General features: G+C 25.7%; 1 protein-coding gene across 5 annotated transcripts in view; it reads right to left on the minus strand.

Moving 5' to 3' along the window:
• Window positions 1-2,584: 2,584 nt before the first annotated feature.
• LOC145841978 (rho guanine nucleotide exchange factor 10-like) overlaps window positions 2,585-19,560 on the minus strand; it is a 39,206-nt gene continuing 22,230 nt past the window's right edge. For 4 of the 5 annotated variants that reach the window (XM_082949302.1, XM_082949304.1, XM_082949299.1 and 1 more), the window contains 21 exons: window positions 16,672-16,821; window positions 15,479-15,539; window positions 13,139-13,403; window positions 12,685-12,850; window positions 12,232-12,441; window positions 11,739-11,824; window positions 11,479-11,594; window positions 10,983-11,091; window positions 10,577-10,743; window positions 9,934-10,087; window positions 8,929-9,020; window positions 8,216-8,325; window positions 7,635-7,769; window positions 6,919-7,001; window positions 6,619-6,773; window positions 6,110-6,251; window positions 5,568-5,800; window positions 5,187-5,342; window positions 4,724-4,853; window positions 4,194-4,362; window positions 2,585-3,587 (listed from right to left, as the gene is read on the minus strand). In XM_082949302.1, coding sequence (XP_082805428.1) covers window positions 3,438-3,587; window positions 4,194-4,362; window positions 4,724-4,853; window positions 5,187-5,342; window positions 5,568-5,800; window positions 6,110-6,251; window positions 6,619-6,773; window positions 6,919-7,001; window positions 7,635-7,769; window positions 8,216-8,325; window positions 8,929-9,020; window positions 9,934-10,087; window positions 10,577-10,743; window positions 10,983-11,091; window positions 11,479-11,594; window positions 11,739-11,824; window positions 12,232-12,441; window positions 12,685-12,850; window positions 13,139-13,403; window positions 15,479-15,539; window positions 16,672-16,821 — 3,039 coding nt within the window. In that variant the 3' untranslated portion in view covers window positions 2,585-3,437. The remainder of the gene's footprint in view (window positions 3,588-4,193; window positions 4,363-4,723; window positions 4,854-5,186; window positions 5,343-5,567; window positions 5,801-6,109; window positions 6,252-6,618; window positions 6,774-6,918; window positions 7,002-7,634; window positions 7,770-8,215; window positions 8,326-8,928; window positions 9,021-9,933; window positions 10,088-10,576; window positions 10,744-10,982; window positions 11,092-11,478; window positions 11,595-11,738; window positions 11,825-12,231; window positions 12,442-12,684; window positions 12,851-13,138; window positions 13,404-15,478; window positions 15,540-16,671; window positions 16,822-19,560) is intronic. The other variant, XM_082949303.1, reaches the window with a different exon arrangement.

A 19,560-nucleotide genomic window follows, 5' to 3' on the forward strand; every position in this document is an offset into this window, starting at 1 on the left:
AAAAATTTGTTTTACATTTAACTCACGGCTAAACTCTACTCATAAAGTGTTTAAATTTTTAATTTTAAAAGAAAGTTATACGAACTTATTATTTTTTCAAGTCTTTTGTTGCTTTTTTCATTAAGACTTATATCAAACACTAGTATTACATCTAACTCAAATATTAAGTCTAAGCACTTAAAACATTAAACAATAATTCGGTACATATATTTACTAACTAGCTTTGCAGACTATTTAAATACATTTTAAACCTTACATGCTAATAACTCTTGTGACAATCAATTATTGTAATTTTATTTCAGCTTGACATTCAAGCTTCAATATCATCAAAACCCAAACAGTTAACATCGTAAAAAACAGCGGTAACACTCAAAAATACTTAAAATTTTGTATACTTTGCATTTTTATATGTTTTATATTGTACTAAACACTTTTATATAGTAGAAATAAATCTACAAATATTCATAAATATAGTGGTAGAACGTTTTTAATACAAAATAAAAAAATCCTTACTTCGTTTTGTTAGCATGATATTTACAAATAAAAAATTAGTACTACTATGCTTTTCTAAACAACTTTTAATTTAGACTATTTTTTACATAAATTTAATCTAATTAAACTGAACTTAAAATGTACAACTTTGTTCAACCAATTTTTTGACTGTAACAAAGTATATCTATTGAAAAATCTTCAACTTTAACGTTCTTAGATAAATATTAAAAAATGCAAAGTAGTTTAAGCTTCGATATATTAAAAAAAATTCATATTTTAGTTTTATTTAAAACAAAATTTGTTCAGAACTTAAAGACTAACAAGTCTTTAATTATTAAAACTTCTTTCAAAACCGGGTTACATTAAAATCGCATAAAAGTTATTAAACTATTCTGAAAATAATATTTAAATAAATTGTAGATATCAAAGGTAGAACAGACCCAAAGTAAAAGATCATCATTAGCTTGAAAATAAAAAATATTAACAAAGTAAACTTTTTTTTAAAACTTTAGTTTTAGTTTTACAAACTTAGATACTAACACAGCCGATTTTAAGCATAAAAGTCTTAAATTTGATTAAAAAACCCATAAAATCTATGGTCATTACAAAATATCCACTTAAAATATTAATCATTAAATTACCAAAAACTTCAGAACGTTCTTATCAAAGAATTGTCTTTTGGCATGATTTTATGCAAGTTTATTGGGTTTTAAAAACGCATGCTGTTTCAACTGAAAATAAACTAAACTAAAAAGTGAAAAATTAAGAAAAAAAATAACATGATAAATATTAACACCATGTAAAAATGTACTACAAGTAAGAGCAAACATTTAAGATAAAATTGATTATAAAAACTTAGTATAGAAATTAAACTTTACTGTTACCATATTGAAATCTTCTCAACTAAAATCAAGTATATAACGACTTAAAGAACTAGCTATTAAAATTATTATCATATAAAAATTAGTTTGAAAAACGAAGCTTAGGTATTAAATCAAGTTTAACTATCTAAATTATATTTTTCATTAGATATTTTTTGCTTATAGTTGCAATATTTTTAAAATATGGTAGTATTTTTGAACGTTTAATCAGTGTTGTTTATAAACCAAAGTTTAACTCTCCTATATAAATTGGCTTACTTAGTTTATTAAACAAATTTTTACTATTTTTTATTCTCATGTTTTTAGTAGTTTTCAATTTTGTAGAAGTGTCTACCAAAATTTATTTCAAAATCTAAGCATTTTACTTACAGTTGATGTATTATTAAAATTTTTCATACAGAACGTCCTTTTAAGCTAAAACATTCTTGTAGCTCAGAAAACATTGATTTTGTTAAAAAAAATAATACCTTACTTTAAACTTTTTAAAAGTTTCGGCTGTAACATGCTTTTATAAAAAAGTAACTAATAATTAGGATTAATAACGGTTTTGGTAATCCTATTAATTTTGTAAATAAATTAGTTAGTGATTATGATAGTTAATAAGTAGAAAAGAATAAACTAACCTAGTTCGGAAAGAAGTTAAAGCGTTTTATTTTGAATATACACATTTAACATCCTATACCTTAACATATAAATAGTGTAGTTTGAAGTGATGATAACTTTAATTACAATATTTATTAGTGTCGTATAGCTAATCAAAACCAATATTTTTTGTTATTCAAAATAATAAATGGAAGTAAAACTATATATCGTTATTTTTTAAATGCCAGTTTCAAACTCAAGTTTTATAAAACAAGTTTAATAGGTTTTTAAAGAGCCAATATAATTAAACGATTTTGTAAACTGTTATTTATACAGAATGAAATACTAAAGTTTTACAAAAACTTATTAAAATAAAACTGGAGGCGAAATTTAGAAATATAACAAAACAACAAAAAATCAAGTAGTCATAGTTTATTAGTAGCTAAAAACGAAATCAGTTCAAGATTAATAATGTATTCTAGGTAAAAATAAAACAAATTGCAACGCATAATATGTTAAAAAATTGGCAGTGTAACGTTAAAAAACTAAAAAAACTTGATTACAAAAAAACAAAAAAAGATTTTCTTTAGTCAATTGTAACGTGTTCACAAAATATTTAAGATACTTAAAAAAAATAAGTTTATGCAAAATATACCGTTAAGTAACTAATTGTCATATACAAATTTGGTAAGGTGAATTATGTTACAGTATTGATTGAACGGCAGTAATAAAAAATAAAAAGTTTAAACATTGTTAGAAAATAACAGAGCACCCAATTATGTTAATATCATTTAAAATTGTTAGGAAAAAAAAACAAAAGGTTCACAATTAAAAAAAGTATATAAAAAGGTTTGATTTTAATAAAAACTTTTGCTAAAATTTGGTTAAAAGTTGATGAAGTAAATAAAACTTAAGCTTTTTTTTTTGTATAGCAGAAAAATTTTACAACATCATTATTTGAGGACATACATCGTTTTAAGTGTATTATAGCTTTTGAGTGCTTAAAAATAGTTTTCATTAAATGATTTGTTAAAAAAAATAATTACCTGCAAAAAAAGTTTTAATTTATTACTAATTTTTACAAACTCTAAAACACTCAATATCCTTTTCTAGCAGGCTTTTGCATATAAGTAAAACAAAAACTAATTTTGTCTTATGTTTTTATAAATTTTGAATAAAATTTAACTAGCTTATAAAAAGCCTGTTTAACAGTTATTATTGTTTAATTAGTTTTGGTGAGAGCTATAGTTTATGAAACCAAAAGCTTAATTAATTTTATGCGATTTGTATAAACAAGAAAATTTATAAAAAACTTCATTCAAAATGCCCATTCTCAACGTTTTAGCTCAGGTCAGCCCCTTAATATTAAACAAACTTCTTTTTGGTTTTACTATCTATGAGCGTTTTATTTTTTTAGCATCCTTAATTCCTCCTACTGATTCTCATAAAACTCTCGATTCGGGTAAAACCCCCTCCATGTGTTCAGAACACGTGCTTCCAGCACAGTATGGTGGGCTGACATTCCTGCCTGGTGGTGTTCTCGTTCCACCACTTGAAACCTCTTCCGCACGCTAGCAGCACAGAGCACTGGTGGGAGGACTTCATCGCCTGCTCCCAGTCTAATTGCGCCAACTGTGTGAATATAAATATTTATATTAATGCTTGTTAAAGTATTGATTATGATAGTGTTATCTAGATCAGTCACATCATTTAAGCATCTTATGTTCGAACTAATGTAAAACAAAGTGCTCCCAGCCTGTTTGCGCTAACTTGGAAGTTAACACAGTAAACATGCTTAAAAATTCACTATAAAAACTTAAAAAAACTTAGTCTACTTGTGTAACTGTGATAAAAATAAAGTATTAAAGTTAATTTAAGTTGACAATTATTAATGATCAGTTACAGAAGATTGCTCTGTTAGCACTTAAAAACATAAATTCAAAAAGGTTGCATGCTATTAAAATGCTAATTTCTTCAAGTCCATTTGCGCTAGCCAGAATGATAACATTAACATTTAAAAATGACTTTAGTAGGCGTGAAGTATAATAAGCTTTACATATATAGGCTCTTTCTAATTGGTTGTATGTAAAACAAGGCTCTATTTTTTACAGTTATATGGACTGTGAATCCTTGCAATTATATAAAAAAAATACCCTTTGTGCCAAAACAATGGGTTTTATTTTCTTGCTACAGCACAAAACACATAAATAAGGTAATAAAAACAAAATAAATATTAACCCTTTGTGGTGACACAATTGATTGTATCTCCTTGCAATCGTACAAACTGTCATCTTCACTCAGGTGCTCCTCGATAACTTCAACTTCTGTTGATATTCTGTTTAGGGAACTACCCGGTGGTGAGAGCGGGAGATGCAGGGACGATTTGTCGGGAGGCGCAACAAAACTGCTATTAAAAAAATAACTTTAATTAATTTTTACTTTAACTGGAAATTTGTTTAGGAGTTAAATACTTAAAAAAAGATCTTTTTGTTAAAGTTAAGGTAAATTTAAATGTAATGTAGTATTTAAGAAAATCTAATAAAGGGTGTACTTTTTTTCAGTACTTTGCTTTCATTACTTTATAAGACTGTAAGTGAACAAATAGAACTAGATCAAAAATTAAAGCATTATCCTAGGAATAAACTATTTCTATAAACTTTTGTTATATTCAAACAAATTATTAACGTTTCTTTGTATACTCATATAAACTTATGGTCAAATACAAAAACCTTTTGAAATATCAATTCTACTACATCAAGTAAACAAACCAGTCATCAGGTATTTCAGGAGGGTTTTCAGGAAGACAGGGGGTGTCGGGGGCCCTGTAAAAACTGGGTTTTGGGGCGAACAGGAACTTCAGGGGTCCGTTCAAACTGTACTTTGATATTTTGCAGGGTCCTGTTTTAGTTAATTATCATTTAAACAAAATTACATTTTAGGAAAATATTTAAATCATTAAAAACGTAGTTACTAAAATACCTGAGTTTAATAAATGCTCTGCAAAGATTTATACTCTTGAAAAACATTTAAAGTAATGCAGAAACCTACAGGATATGTTAAAATATTTTTTATCAAAAGTTTAAATAACAAAAACAAGTGTATTGGCTACGACTTGTTCAAGTGTTTTGGAAAAAGTTAATTGTAAAGTCCTTTCAGAACAAAGAATATTAAAACTTATTAAATAACTTTGTGAAAATTACTAATAAAATATTGTTCATATTAACAATCAACCTGTTATTTTTGGCACAGAGTTGGGCAGCTTGGGTAGCGGCATGCATAGCAACAAACCGTTGCTAATGCCGACGTACAAGTGGGAATTTTGGGCGACTAGCGACACCACGTGGTGAGAACCCTCGTCTATCTGCCTGATCGTTGAAAAATCAGCACCTAAAAAAATTTTTTTAATCAAATTACAAAAAAATAAAGACAAATTATGTTTTCTATTTAAACCATAAATTCGCATTTGACTCACCTTTTAAAAAAGTAACAAAAAACAATTTTCAAACTTGCAACAATTTAATTATGTTATAAGTAAAAAGCAAAGCATACAAACTTTAATTTTATTAAGTAAGCTGTTTATCATAATAAGTGTTTAAACAAATATTTTCAAACCTGCAACAAAGTCCTGAACGTTCCTGGCCAGGTTTACTTCCTGAAGTTTGGTCAAAGTGTGCAAATAATACAAGGATATGGTGCACTTTCCCTCGAACGCCACCCACAAACCGCTTCCCACCCTGGCAACACACGTGACTACTTGCTGGTTGCCATGCTGGTTGCCATGGTGGTTGTCATGGCGGTTGCTAAGTGATTCTGATTCGTCGTTGTCAACTGGGATGTTTCTTGTGCTAAAATTATTTAATAGATTTTAAAATAGTTTTAGTTGAAAAACATAGCAATTTCAATTTTTATACAAAATAGCTACTTACTAAACGCTTTTTGTCAGCTAGCTGTTTTTTAAGTTACTTCAATAATCTTATTTGACATGGGCTACTTATAACTGTTTTTGAAAAAACAAGTTTTTGAGTAGTAATTTATTTTAAAACACAGACCAAAAAACTTTCAAAGATTTAAGATTTACTAGTACAAGTAATCCTTTATTATCAAGTTAAGCATTATATAATTCGTTTATTAATAATGAACTAATGAAGTCATACCTGACTACTTCAAACTGATCAGTATTTATTTTGAGTACGTCATTTCCGCTGAAAACCCACAAAAACTTGTCAATAATGAAAATATTTGAAAGCGGTTTGTTTCCAGCTACTATTGACGATATATGATCTAGTCCGTTGCTACCTATATAAAGTACTCGTTTTTAAAATGATACAACAGGTGCTCCCATCAAATAAAATTTTACTAATAAATATATATAACTAATCTATAACTAGCTTTAAAAAACACTTTGTTAAGTAAACATAGGTCAGTTCACAAATTTTAAATATTATCTAAAAATTCATCTATGTGCAAAACTTTAATATTTTGTTTCATAAAGGCATAAAAATATACTAAATGAACATAATTGTTTTATTTTGAATTGGATAAAAGTTGAATTATTTCTACAGTTTAATAAAAATGTAACATAGCTAAAGTGATACGTTAAGAAATTGAAAAACAAGATTTTGTTGTAATTAAAGTTTATTTTTATACTATAAATTTCACATACCTCTTTCCCTCCTATACATGAGCAGTTTTCCTTCTAACAATCCGACAAACAGTAAATTTTCGTGACATTTCAACAGCATCACTGACGACTCTGTTGGCATGACGACCTCGCTTATTGCCCTGTACTGACCACAGGTGGTTGTGTATTCCAGTAAACTGTAGAAATAATGTTATTATTTACTTTTCTTAAATTAGGTTGCGTAAAGCAATTTTCAATCAAAGAACTTAGCCATGATAAAATTAATTGCTTGAAAATTTATATTAAATTATATCTATTTGATATGACGTCATAAATACTAACCATCCGGATTCGAGTCCCAACCAAACAGTGTCACCTGAACCGTCAGGATTCCAATGTTCCAGGCACATGACATTACTCTCGATCTGTTAAATTGTCATTAGTGAAAAAATATATACAAACATATATTCTAAATACATGACATTACTCTCGATCTGTTAAATTGTCAATAGTAAAAACAATTAAAATTACTTATGATCTGTTATAAAGTCATTAGCGAAAAAATATACACAAAAAATATTCTAAATACATTACTTAACTTTCTATCTGTTAAATTGTCATTAGTAAATTCATATAAGTGGAACTAAATTTTCAAAGCACACAACATTACTTTCGATCTATTAAATTAGTAAAATAAGTGTCCTAAATACATGGCATTAGTTATGATCTATTAAATTATCTTCAGTAGTATTGTATTAGATTTATCTCTATCAGTTAAATACTAATTCGAAAAAATAAACTACTTTCAATCTGTTTAATTATCATTAGCGAAACAAGTGTTCTAAATATATGAAATTGCTCTCTAATGTTATGAGATTTGTCGTTACTATACAAGTTAAATCAAGTTAATAAAATAGTAGATAATGACATCGATCTAAGTATGTAAAAAAAAAATTCTTAATTTGAATATCAAATATGCTTCACATTTTAAAAATCAAAAAATAGTAATACTTATCTATGTTTCAATATTCAACTAATTAAAATTTACTCTTAATCACCTGCATGACGTGCACTTTCTCGATTGTGAGTTCTGTGACGTAATAAACACTGACGATTGACCCCACGCTCGATTGGCATGACAACCATAAAAGTGTCACTTGAAGCGATTGCATGAATGCGTGACCACACTCCACCTTGTGGATAGAATATATTAATTTCAGATGGTTTAGAAATATTAAATATATAAATTTTTTTGGCTTACATCAAAATTTTTCATTTTTCTCCAAAAGTTCAAAAAAAAAAAAAAAAGTAATGTAGTCAATAGTCATTGAAGATTGTGAATACAGATATAGATTATGTTTAAAATTGAACAAAGACCTTTGACTTTGCTCCTACTAAATTTTAACTGTAAACTATATACTAAACATAAATTTTTATTAAAACTTGAGGCTTTATAAAGTTCTGAAAAGCTTTACAGGTTAAAACGATAAAATATGAAAAAAAGTTACATAATTGTTTGTTTAAAACAAAATAAAATTGTTACTATATCTTTTATAGATAATTAAACCTTACAAACTTCAGCAAGAACTTTTAATTGTTTATAAAACGTTTACCCTTATTTTCAAACAAACACTCTTACCTGTAACGTGTCATATGTGGAATGGGCGGGAACGGTTCTTATGTACAAGGGACTTTTCCAAGGATCAGCCACGCTGTCACAAGTGTGCCAAGAATCAACGTTAGTTGGCGCTGTTAAGTGGTAAATATGTTTAATTGGGTTACAAGAAGTGTAAAATAATAGATTATATTCATAGTTGTAATATAGGTTTAAAAAAAGGTTTATATGAGTGAACTGAAAATACATAGCACTTTATTCTGTTAATAGTTAAACCAGAATATAAAAATAATTTGTTATTTGTATTTTTTTATATTAAATCTAATATCAAATTGGCGAGCAAAAGAGGTTATAAGTTGAAGTTTATAAAAACTGTAATATGTATTAATTCAATTAGTTTAATAAACTTTTGACTCTTAATAATAAATAAATTCACAGGCTAGTTAGAATACACAGCTGTTGGTATAGTTTAAATGAATTTAATATATACTTTAAAGTTTAAGTAAACGAAGACTTAAACTTTTACAATTTTATAACTTTAATATTTAAAAAGTACTTTATTAAAAAATATTAAACAATTCTTAAAAACAGTAAGTTTGCATGTAACTTTAACAAAACCATTATTACAGATATATGTTTTATGTAATTAATTTATACATTGAATTTATACATGTTTAAGTAAATTACATCAAAATATATAAACAAAAAATATAACTTTTAGATGTAAAGCAACTTACAAATTGAAAGTTTCGCATTTTTAATTTGTTCAAACCATTCATCTTTTTGAGTAACACACGAAAATACCAAAGCTCTATTCGTGAAACTTGACCTAAAAAAAAATATGATGTTTTGTTACAGAAAATAAAACTACTTTGTGAAATAATTTAGTTTATTTGTTTTTATTAAGTGTAAACATACTTATTAGCATTAATTTATCTCCAAGTAAACACGCTAATATTTTTTTTAACTTATAGATATACTTGAGTAATGAGTTAAAACATAATTTTTTTTTGCACAGAAAACTAGACAAAAGTCTTAAGCTTTTGGGTATTTGAACACACTTAGAAATGATATGTTGTTTAAATTATTTATGCTAAGAAAATTTAATTAATGTCATTTTATTTTTATTCATTAAAAAATATGTTTATTGCGTCAGTGAAAAAATTATAAATGAACTATAGGTCTTGAAAACTTAAGACCACTTTATTTCTTTACAAAATAAAATAAACAAAATCAAGCCTTTATTTTTTACTACTTTATAAGTACGCACTGTATTAATTAACATGTCAAAGTAAATCACTTGCGTTTTTATGGCTTAAATTAATAATTTATTTTCTATAAAAAATTTATGTCTATCCAGAATTCATTTGTATTCAAATCATAATTTTCTCCAGTTTAATGAAAAATGCTTTCATCTAAACTTAGAAATTTCATTTTTCGCCAAAGATAAATAAGTACCGACTGAAGTCTAATAGTGACACTAATTTTGGATTTAGTAATTCCTCGAATATTTTATCAACTATAAGCTAACTTTCCTTAGATGTGCATTGAACAACATGTTAAATCAGGGTTATTTGATGCGATGTGAAGGATTTTTGGAATTGTATATTATCATTAAGTTTGTTAAAACACTTTCAGGTATTTGTCTATTTATAGGAATAACTAATCTTTCTAACAAAAAAAATTGAAAAACTCTTCCTAAAATATTCTAAATTCAATTTACAAAGAAAAAAACAACATACTTCCAGGGAAATGTAACACTTATTGAGAAATGTTTGGGATTCCTTGCATCTTGCTCCGCTTTTCTGATCATCTTTTCTACTTCTCTCATTGAATTTTCGAATGTCGAAGTTTGAATTCCGTCGTAATCCAGCTTCAACTTTCCTGATAACTTGCCTGTTATAATGAAATTTTATTGTTTTTATATTTTTATTCAAACTTTTTATTCTTAGTTTTGATACAAAGCTAAGCTTTAGGTAAGATTTTTATATTTAGATGATTAAATTCTTCATAACTAAACATGCCAGTTTTACAGTTTGTCACTGTTAAAATAAGATAGTTATACAATTAACTTTGAGGTATATGTCAAAAAAAAAGTTTTTAAACACTTAAATGATTAACTAAATTTTTAATGATACGGTTTATAACTCCTTCAAAACAATTAAAGAATAAAAGTTTCTAAAAACACAAGGACTTTTTAAAGTTAAATTTCATGTATACAACTAATCATAAAATTAGTGAAGAAGCAAATCTCAAAGGTTTTACTTTATTAAATAATTATCTTATATTCTTAGATTTTTTGTGCAAAATCAAGTTCTGTAAACACTAACAAAGTTTTCTGTCTAGGTAGTAATTTTACTGGAATAACACTTAATAAACACCAACTCATTCTCTGCAGAGTAATATAATCCTGATGCAATTGTTGTATATTATGCTGCTGCTTGTGAGATTGGACTCCGTCAAACACTTCTATTTCATTCAAATCAATCCTCCATTTCAACTTGTACGTAAGATTGTCTCTAGTGTTTGTTGATCCGATTCTCATGCTGTTTCTGTTTAAATGTTCGATTTGATTAGTTAGTTAATTTTAAGAAGATATGACCATGTTCAAAAAATAACAAACTTAATTTTTTTGAACTATATTAACTTATACTAAGTATGAGGACATAAAAAACAATTTTTACAAACCTTGCGCCAAAAGCACAGCATATCATTGGTTAATATAAAAAAATCGTATTTAAGTTTTTTATTAATTTATATGTTTTTTATATACAATACTGTTATTAATTACCTTGCGCTAACAGCACAACAAATAAGCATATCATTGGTCAAAATTAACGAGCAATTTCTTAACTTTTCTAATAATCCGTCTACATTATGCTCACATTCTTGAATGTCTCCTGTTGATAAATTTTATTTACACATTGACAAAAATAATTGTTGCATAAAAAACTAATTAAGATGATTTGTTTTTAAAACTTTATAATTTAATAAATATTTGAATATATTTTTATGTAATCGTCAAAGTATTTGAACTTTTTTTGTATTGATACTTTAGCACTTTGCAGTCTAAAATGTATATAAAATATATAAAAATAATTTTTATAGAAATACTTTATTGAACTATTTAGTATGAAAACTATGCGGCAGAAGTTTTCTTTTTATACATAAAATAGTATTTAGTTAACTTACTGACACATGTACTATCGATACAATAATATTTTACTTGAGAAGTTCTAATTTTTAAAAAATTAAAATACTACTTTACTATATTTATTTTTACCAACCTTGCCTCAGCAGTTTTCTCTTTTTTCCCTTGCTAGGTGGTAACTTCAAATTAGAATTTTCAATCAGGAATTTCAGGTCTTGCTTGTTCTCCTCATCTGCTTTTCGCTGGTTCAACCTAAAATATTTTACAAACTTAATTTGCAATGTTTAATTTAAATTTTTCTAGTTTGCCAAAATATAGTCAGAAATGCTACTGCATAATAAACAGTTGAACCAAAATATCTTCAAAAAGATTCCTTTTAAAACTATAACAACAAACCTATCAGTCAATACTTCCAATTCTGTCAGGGCAAGTTGAAGTTGCAATCTGTCCTGATGATCCTCTGGCGTGTGTTTCAGTAAATCCTGTGGGTATTTCTTAATTATAAAAAAATACAACATAAATTGTTTAGTCGTTAATGTTTTGTATAAACCTACGGCTTATTTTTTACTAAGAGTTTAAGTTATGACTACATCTCGTCATAAAGTAGAACCTTTTTAATGATTTTTCGTTAGCTTAAACTAGAAAAAAGATCAAGTTACTACACTGACACTATATAAAGTAAAACAGTTTTTTTCTTTATGACTTATACTAACGTAACTAGACTAAACAAACTTGTACAAGCAATAAGAGTTGTATTGAAATCTCCGCACAAAGTTGTCTAGCTAGTTTTAAACAACAGAATATTATTAAAACTTTTTATTATCAAATTATATTTTATAGTATGTATTCCATTTATGAAGCTATTTCAACAAAACATATAATAACAAACTTGAATGAGCAATATGAATTGCGGGAATCTCTGCACCGGTTTCAGCATCAATCCGTACAAATTCACCCTTGAACTAGATATTTCCTGGTTTCTTTTCAGGAACGCAAGGAACTGGGGCTTTCTGACGCAGGTCTTTCTGACAGTTTCCATGGCAACGGGGAAGTTGTTGATGTAAGCACCGTAACATTCCAACACCATCGATTTTGAAAACTAATGAAAGTATTTTGTTGATTTCAGTTTTGACAAGTTTTAAAATTAGCAGCTAGGGTATCTTGTTTGTATTGTGTAATAAATAAATGTATCTAGTTAAACATTGTAGTTTGCAAAATAATAAATTTTTTTAGCAAGGATTATTTTGCTTCTTCAGGGGTAAACAAGAGTGTCAAATAAAAATGTCGTTAAAAAATAAATTAGTAAAAAAAGCATACTTTTTATTTACAATAAAAAACTCACACTCGCAACAAATGTCTCCCCGATACATTCAGTATCATCCCATTGTTCAACCGCTTGTGCGAGTGATATCTGGAACAACTGATGACACTGCAGTATATCCGATACTTTGTAAAACATCTTCTCTGTGACGTCACTGTGCAACATCTTCGATTCCAGTAAGGAGTGCCTGTATGCGGAAAAAAAAACTATGAAAGTTTGTATATAAAAAATATACTTTTTTACAAGAACATTGATAAAAAATTATAAGCACATTTTAACTAATCAAATAACCCATAAATTTGTATAAAATGTTATTAAAAATCCAGTGCAATTTTTGAAATCATCTAAAAAATAATTCACCAAAACTAATAAAACTTCAAATTACTGTGTAGTATGATGAAGGAGCCTAAAATAGTATTTTCCATAAAAACTAAAACAGTATTTAAATTAATTTAAATTTCAAACTTATACCAACTTGTAATCATTATCAAGTCTGATCAGCGAATCCAGGTAGGAATTTTCAGTTTCAATTATCGACTTGACAATGTACCTCCTTTTCCTTTTGAACCTCAAATCAGGTTTTGATTCAGGTTGACCTCCTGATTCAGGTTCGGGTTGGGGTGTGTCGGGAGGGGTTGGGGGTAACTGGGCCCTCCTCAGGTTTTTCAGGGTCCGGGAGTGGTTCAATGAGATGAAGTTGTCGGTTGAGGGGTCGTCCTGAGGCGAGGGTGGGGAGGAATCTGGAAGGAGAAAATAATTAATAAGTTTGCTATAATATATAAATAAACTTGTAAGTAGTCTGAAGTCAGTAGAGTATTACAATTTGTATATAAATTCGGGTATTTGACGTATATTTTTGTTTAAATATAGACTAACAAGTTACTTTAAAATAAATTGGAATTAAACATTTTGTTGGTTTTCTAAAATATACTTAAATATCAGTAGTTATGATTGTTTTTATTTCTCTATAGTATCAAAGTAACTCGTTTATGACGTCACTAAATACAATATGACCGTGTAAGCGCTTAACATGTTTTAATATGTTAGACTATTTTTTAACATCGTCAACATTAGTTAATAAAAAGATCAGTTCGAATTTTAAAGTTATTGTAGTTAAAAAAGTCTTATATCAATAAGAATTTTCATTACTCTTTTATCGCTCTACAAAAAAAAATATAACCTTTGTTCATTGATTAAATTAATATATGATTGCTAAAAAAATTGCATGTAACAAATGAGCTTTTAGAATTTAATTTTTTAATATTTGATCCCAAACTTAATAATGATATCACAAATTTTAAATTTCTTAAAAGTTTTTTTTTTTAAAGCTATATATGCTTTTTAATCATTCTATCAAAAGACTTTAAATTTAAGAAATTTATAAGTCTTACTTCAACAAACAAAAAAAATTTAGCGTCGTTTGTTTACCTTTATAGAAAGATATAATAACGTTGTTTTTATGTGTTATATAAAAATAAGTATACATTTTTTTTCGACGATTTAAAATCTTTCTTTAATAAAAGCTATACGAATTTATAATGATTAGAAAGAACATTTTATTTTTTTTGGAGCAACACCACAAACGTATTTAAAGTATTAAATAGTATTTTCCAAATTAAAATAGATAAAAAATTATAACAATATAAACTACAAATAGCGAACATAAATATATATATATATAGAACAAATATATATATTTTGGCATCAGTCTCAGACTGAAAAAATTCCAGACTAAATAAAACAATATTATTATGTTCATTTCTTGTACAAAAATATTATATTTAAACTTTAATTTATCTTATAAGAAGAAGTCCAAAGTGACTTATAAAAATAAACTATAGTTTTAAAAAATATAAAAAAAAAACTAAAATAAAAACTCAATACTTTTAAATGAAAATTTAAAACAGTTTAAACCAGTACAAAATTGAAAAACGAAAAAGTTATATCAAATAAAATTATAAATATTTTTTGGCAAAAGCATCAGACTTGAAACTTTTCCAATAAAAAAATGTTCCAGACTAAATTTAATATAATATTTCAATTAATCATTGCAATAGTCTACTTTATAGCCTCTGAAGCATAAAATTTTCCACTAGTATATTTAGTTTTTATATTAAATCATAAGGCATGTGGTGATAATTCAATTACATTTATAAATAAACAAAATTTACCTTAATAAAACTTTTTCAAGGTATTTGTACACAACTACCTAGTGAACTGGCTTTTGTAAAAAAACTAATAAATAAAATTCTTAAACTTAGTTTTTATTCCATGCCTACAATTAAAGTTCTTAAAATGTAGTAAAACAGTATATACTTAACATACCGTAGAAAAATTAAAAATATCTGTTTTATAGAAGTTATCGGAAAATCATTACCAATAAAAATTCAAGAAATAAACATATATATATATATATATATATATATTTCATCAACAAAAGTAAAGGTAAAAAACAATATAATGGCTGGAATAATTTCCTGGCAGCAAACTCAGAATCTATTAAATTTAAAGTACAAGACCTTCCAACTTTCAGTTCACATAATTTTGTAATAAATTACTACAAAGAAAAATAGTTTTTTGCCTGTGTAACACACACAGTTGATAGCCAAAATATAAATTTATAAAAAAACAATAAACTTTATAAAAAACAAGTTATATTTTTTTTTCTAAAATTTATAAAATTAAAGAAAAATCGAACTTGCCTTTCAGAAAACTAAAAAAAAAATAATAAGAAAACGACAACACTACTTTTACTCTAAATTTACTTGCCATAAAATTTCATTGCTTGATTATGTAAAAAAATAAACATATTTACCTTGTTTTTTATGATTTCTTGACCTGTCCCAGAATCTGAACGACTGAAAGTTTCTGCTCATCTGCAAATTTAATCAAGTTATTTTAAGTTTTAAACATAAAATAGTGTTTTAAATAAATTCTTCAAGTTAAATCTCAGTAATTTTTGAAGTTAATAAACTGTAGACATACTTATTTGCTAAAAGATAAAAATAAAATCTTAGCGAAAACCTTTTTACTTTTTAGTTTTATTATGGTTAAAAATCGTATCAAAGTATAAAACACAATTTTTATAAACAACTATTAGGTACTTACACTAATAAACATGACATCTAATTTTGTTTAAATAAAATTATTTAATGCTGAAAAATTACAAAAACAGTAAGAAACGTAAAAATAATACTACAGCACAGATTAATCTGAATTAAACTATTACTACAAAAGATAAACATAAATTAAATCTACTGTAGTAAACATTTTGAAACATTTCCTTATCTCAATAGTTGGTTACGAATTTTAATAGTGTTAGTACAATGCAGTTTAATTTCTGCTTAATTATTGTTGTTATGTATTAAAGCTAATTTAAAAATATTTAACCATTTTTAATTCAGTTTAGTTTTGGTATAAACAAGGAATTATTCTATGTATACCATCACAGTAGTTTTATAATCTTTAACAGATTAAAACTATGAAAATATTTATACAAAACATAGTTGGAATCAAAGCTTTTTTATTTAAAATTATATTTTATGTAGGTGAGAGTTTAAAAGAAACTTTATTTTATGACAGAATTATTGTGTTAAAGTTTTTAAGACATACTTTTTAAACTAAGAGGTTTACATTATTTTTTATGTTTATTTAAGTTTAAGTTTAGTACTATTTTTTTCTAGACACATTAAAAACAGTTTAGTAATAATTTCGTATTTTTAAACTTTCTTTGTTTTGTTTGAACTTAATTAACCTTTATATATTATCGTGTTGTATCTCAAACTTTATTTCAGCATACATATGAAGCTGATATTTATTTTAATAAAAAGTATTTTAGTTATACTCTTAAAACTAATTATTTAAAACTACATAGAGGATAAATCTTATCTACATTAAAAAATAAAGTTATAACAATTTCTAATGAAAATTATTTTCAAATTCAAAACAAACTCAGCTTTAAAAAAAAGTTATCATCAACTTAGATATATTCTTATAAAAAATATTAACCCTGTTCTGGAACCTCATGGAGTTGTCATCAGATGACGCTCTCTTCTTGATTGTGACGTCACTAATGTTGTTTATGACGTCATTATCGAGATCATCGTCCGTAGAGTTGTCCCATTCACTGCTCGCCCAAGACCTGTGATCATCTGAATTCTGAAAAATAAAAATATAAGCTGTAAGTTCATTTTTTAAGAGTTTTTATCATAAAAATTCTTTAAAGTTCAACTTAATGAAATCTTTGTTAGAAATTTAGGTTTTTAAAAAAACTTTATCGAGTAGCCATAATAAACAAAAATTAAAAAACAAATAAAAAATAGTAGTTTAAACTTTTATATAAGTTTTAAAATATACAACATTGGAAATAATATATTAATGTAGAAATAGATATGAACATTATTTATAGTTGTAAAAATGTTTGAATAGTGAATTAAATGCTTGCATAGAAACTGGTTTGAAATGATTAAAAATACTAACTATATTTACAAGTATAGTCGTATTTTAGGACAAAAAATTAAATAACATTTATTAGAGCTTTTATTGTACTTGATTACAAAGTTAAACAATTTAGTTTTATTAAAGTGAATCTGTTTTTAACACGTTATTTAATAAGTAAATTTATCAGTAGTTACAACTATAATCTTACTTTTGATATATAACTATATCTGAACATCAAACACTTTTTCATTTTTAAACAAAGTAGTTATATATTGTGAATTTAGACTGGATAAAAATAGGTACATTATATTTATTCAATACTTCATAAGTTACTCAAAAAACAAAAACTTGGTTACAAAAGCTAAATGCAAACTAAAACTAATCTACTATTTATTCATACTCTGTGACTTTCAATGCATACATTTTACAACTTTATCTCAAAATTTTTATTCAAAACAACAAAACTAAAGTTATTACATATAACTATATGATACAACTTTAACTCTTAAATATTTTCTATATTTTAAATATTTAATTCTAGGACTAAATATTTTTCAACATCAACAAAAGTTAAAGTTTTATCACTAATTTCAAAAAAAAAAAATTTTAAGTTGTAAAAAAGTTTTTATTTTTTCATACTGTTATCTCGAAACCTGTTGAAAGTTCAGAATTTTTTTTATTGTTTTTAAAATTTATATAAGTTTCACCATAGGTTACAGACTAATGAGAGATAATTAAATTTCTTGCTTTTGTGTTTATATAAGCATCTGTGTTTTGACCACTTTAAAGTAAAAACAGTTTAGTATTTTTAGGGCAAACATCCTAATTTTACGATGGTTTAAAGTGATTGATCTGTTTTTGAACTTATGACACATTAAGTATGTAATTTGCATCAAAACAATAATAGTATTTACATATAAGGAAGTAAGTAGAGTTTGGATGAACAAGTGTTCTATAAACGAAAAATATTTTACACAACTAAATAACTATCGCTTTCTATAAAAGAAGAATAATTCTACGGAGTCTTGAATTTTAAATCATTAGTAATCAAGTGATACTTAAAATCTAAGACTCCGTAAAGCTAATCATGTTTTATGAGTAGTGAAACTTTGTGAATTAAATATAACATTTTTGAAAAAAATATTGGTTTTGATTTTTTGGCAGACTTTGGTCTTCGGGGCTATAGTCTCAAATAAAATCAAAAACATTACATTACAAATTCGCAAATAAATAATTTATCCTAATAAAACAGTTTAAGTTAAAAAAAAAGTTGAACAGTATAGAAGCAATCTACGAGTTTATACACTTATTATTTTCTTTAATACCAATAAGGAACTATTGAGTTAATAGAAAAAACTAGAAAGTTAAAACCCTACACAGTATGAATATCTATTAGAAAAAGTTATAACACAAAACAAAAAAGAAGTGGTTTACGATATTTTTTGACAGCTACAAAAAAAAACTTATGTTTAGACAAGCTATGTATTTTGCTTGACAATATATCTGAAATATTTCAAACTTTGACTTTTGATTAAAACTTGAACTGTATTGAAACCAAGACACTGATACTATGATCAACGAAGGATCAAAAAGAAAAATACAGGTGGTAAAACAGATATAAAAAAGGTTGGTAGTATTACTTTTTATCTTTTGAAAGTTTTTTGCTACCTTTTGAATTAAGGAGTTTGTTTAATTTTTCATAAAATATTTAAAACAGTTTTGTGACAGTAAAATTTAAAACTAAAAAAACCTTTACATTTTTAATTTTTAAAACTTTGTCAGTTAAAACTAATGTACAATTTTAAATTTAGTTGATAGTCATTAATTATTTTCAGCATTGTTGTAGAGTAAAAATAAATTTAAGCTAACTTTAATATTACTTAGGTTTATGTAATATGTTTAATTATGTTACTTTTATTATATTTATTTTATAAAAAATTCTAAAGTACATGCATTTAAATTTACAAGTTATTAGAAAATTATTTTTAGATATAGTTTTTAGTGAATTTTTTTAACCAAGTTTTTGTTATTAAAGTTAAGTAAACATAATCAATAACTTCAAAACCAGTCTTGGTTAAAAACTAAGTGGTTTCAGGATTAAAAAAAATATTTTAAATAAATATTTAGTCGATCAATTTGTGTGAACAAGAAACGTTTTGTGTTTGGAATTCTGTGTTTGCATCTTAAAGTTTCAAATTATATGACAAATTATTAAAATTTTTACAATTGACATACTATGTCAAACTTAAGCATAATGATCACGTCTAAACCAGACATCTGACCTAAGTTGCTTGTTATAATAGGCAGACTAGACACTTAAAATATTTAACACTTGGACCTGTTATTGTAAAAGATTAATTGAAAACGGAAAACAGCCAATTAGTGTTTACCTAGAAACTCATATTCTTATTGTAAAACAAATAGAAACTAAAACTTAAGGTTAAACTAATGTTTTTT

The sequence above is a fragment of the Thalia democratica genome, chromosome 8, assembly GCF_965202585.1.
Source record: "Thalia democratica chromosome 8, ktThaDemo2.hap1.1, whole genome shotgun sequence".
Taxonomy (NCBI): Eukaryota; Metazoa; Chordata; class Thaliacea; order Salpida; family Salpidae; genus Thalia; species Thalia democratica.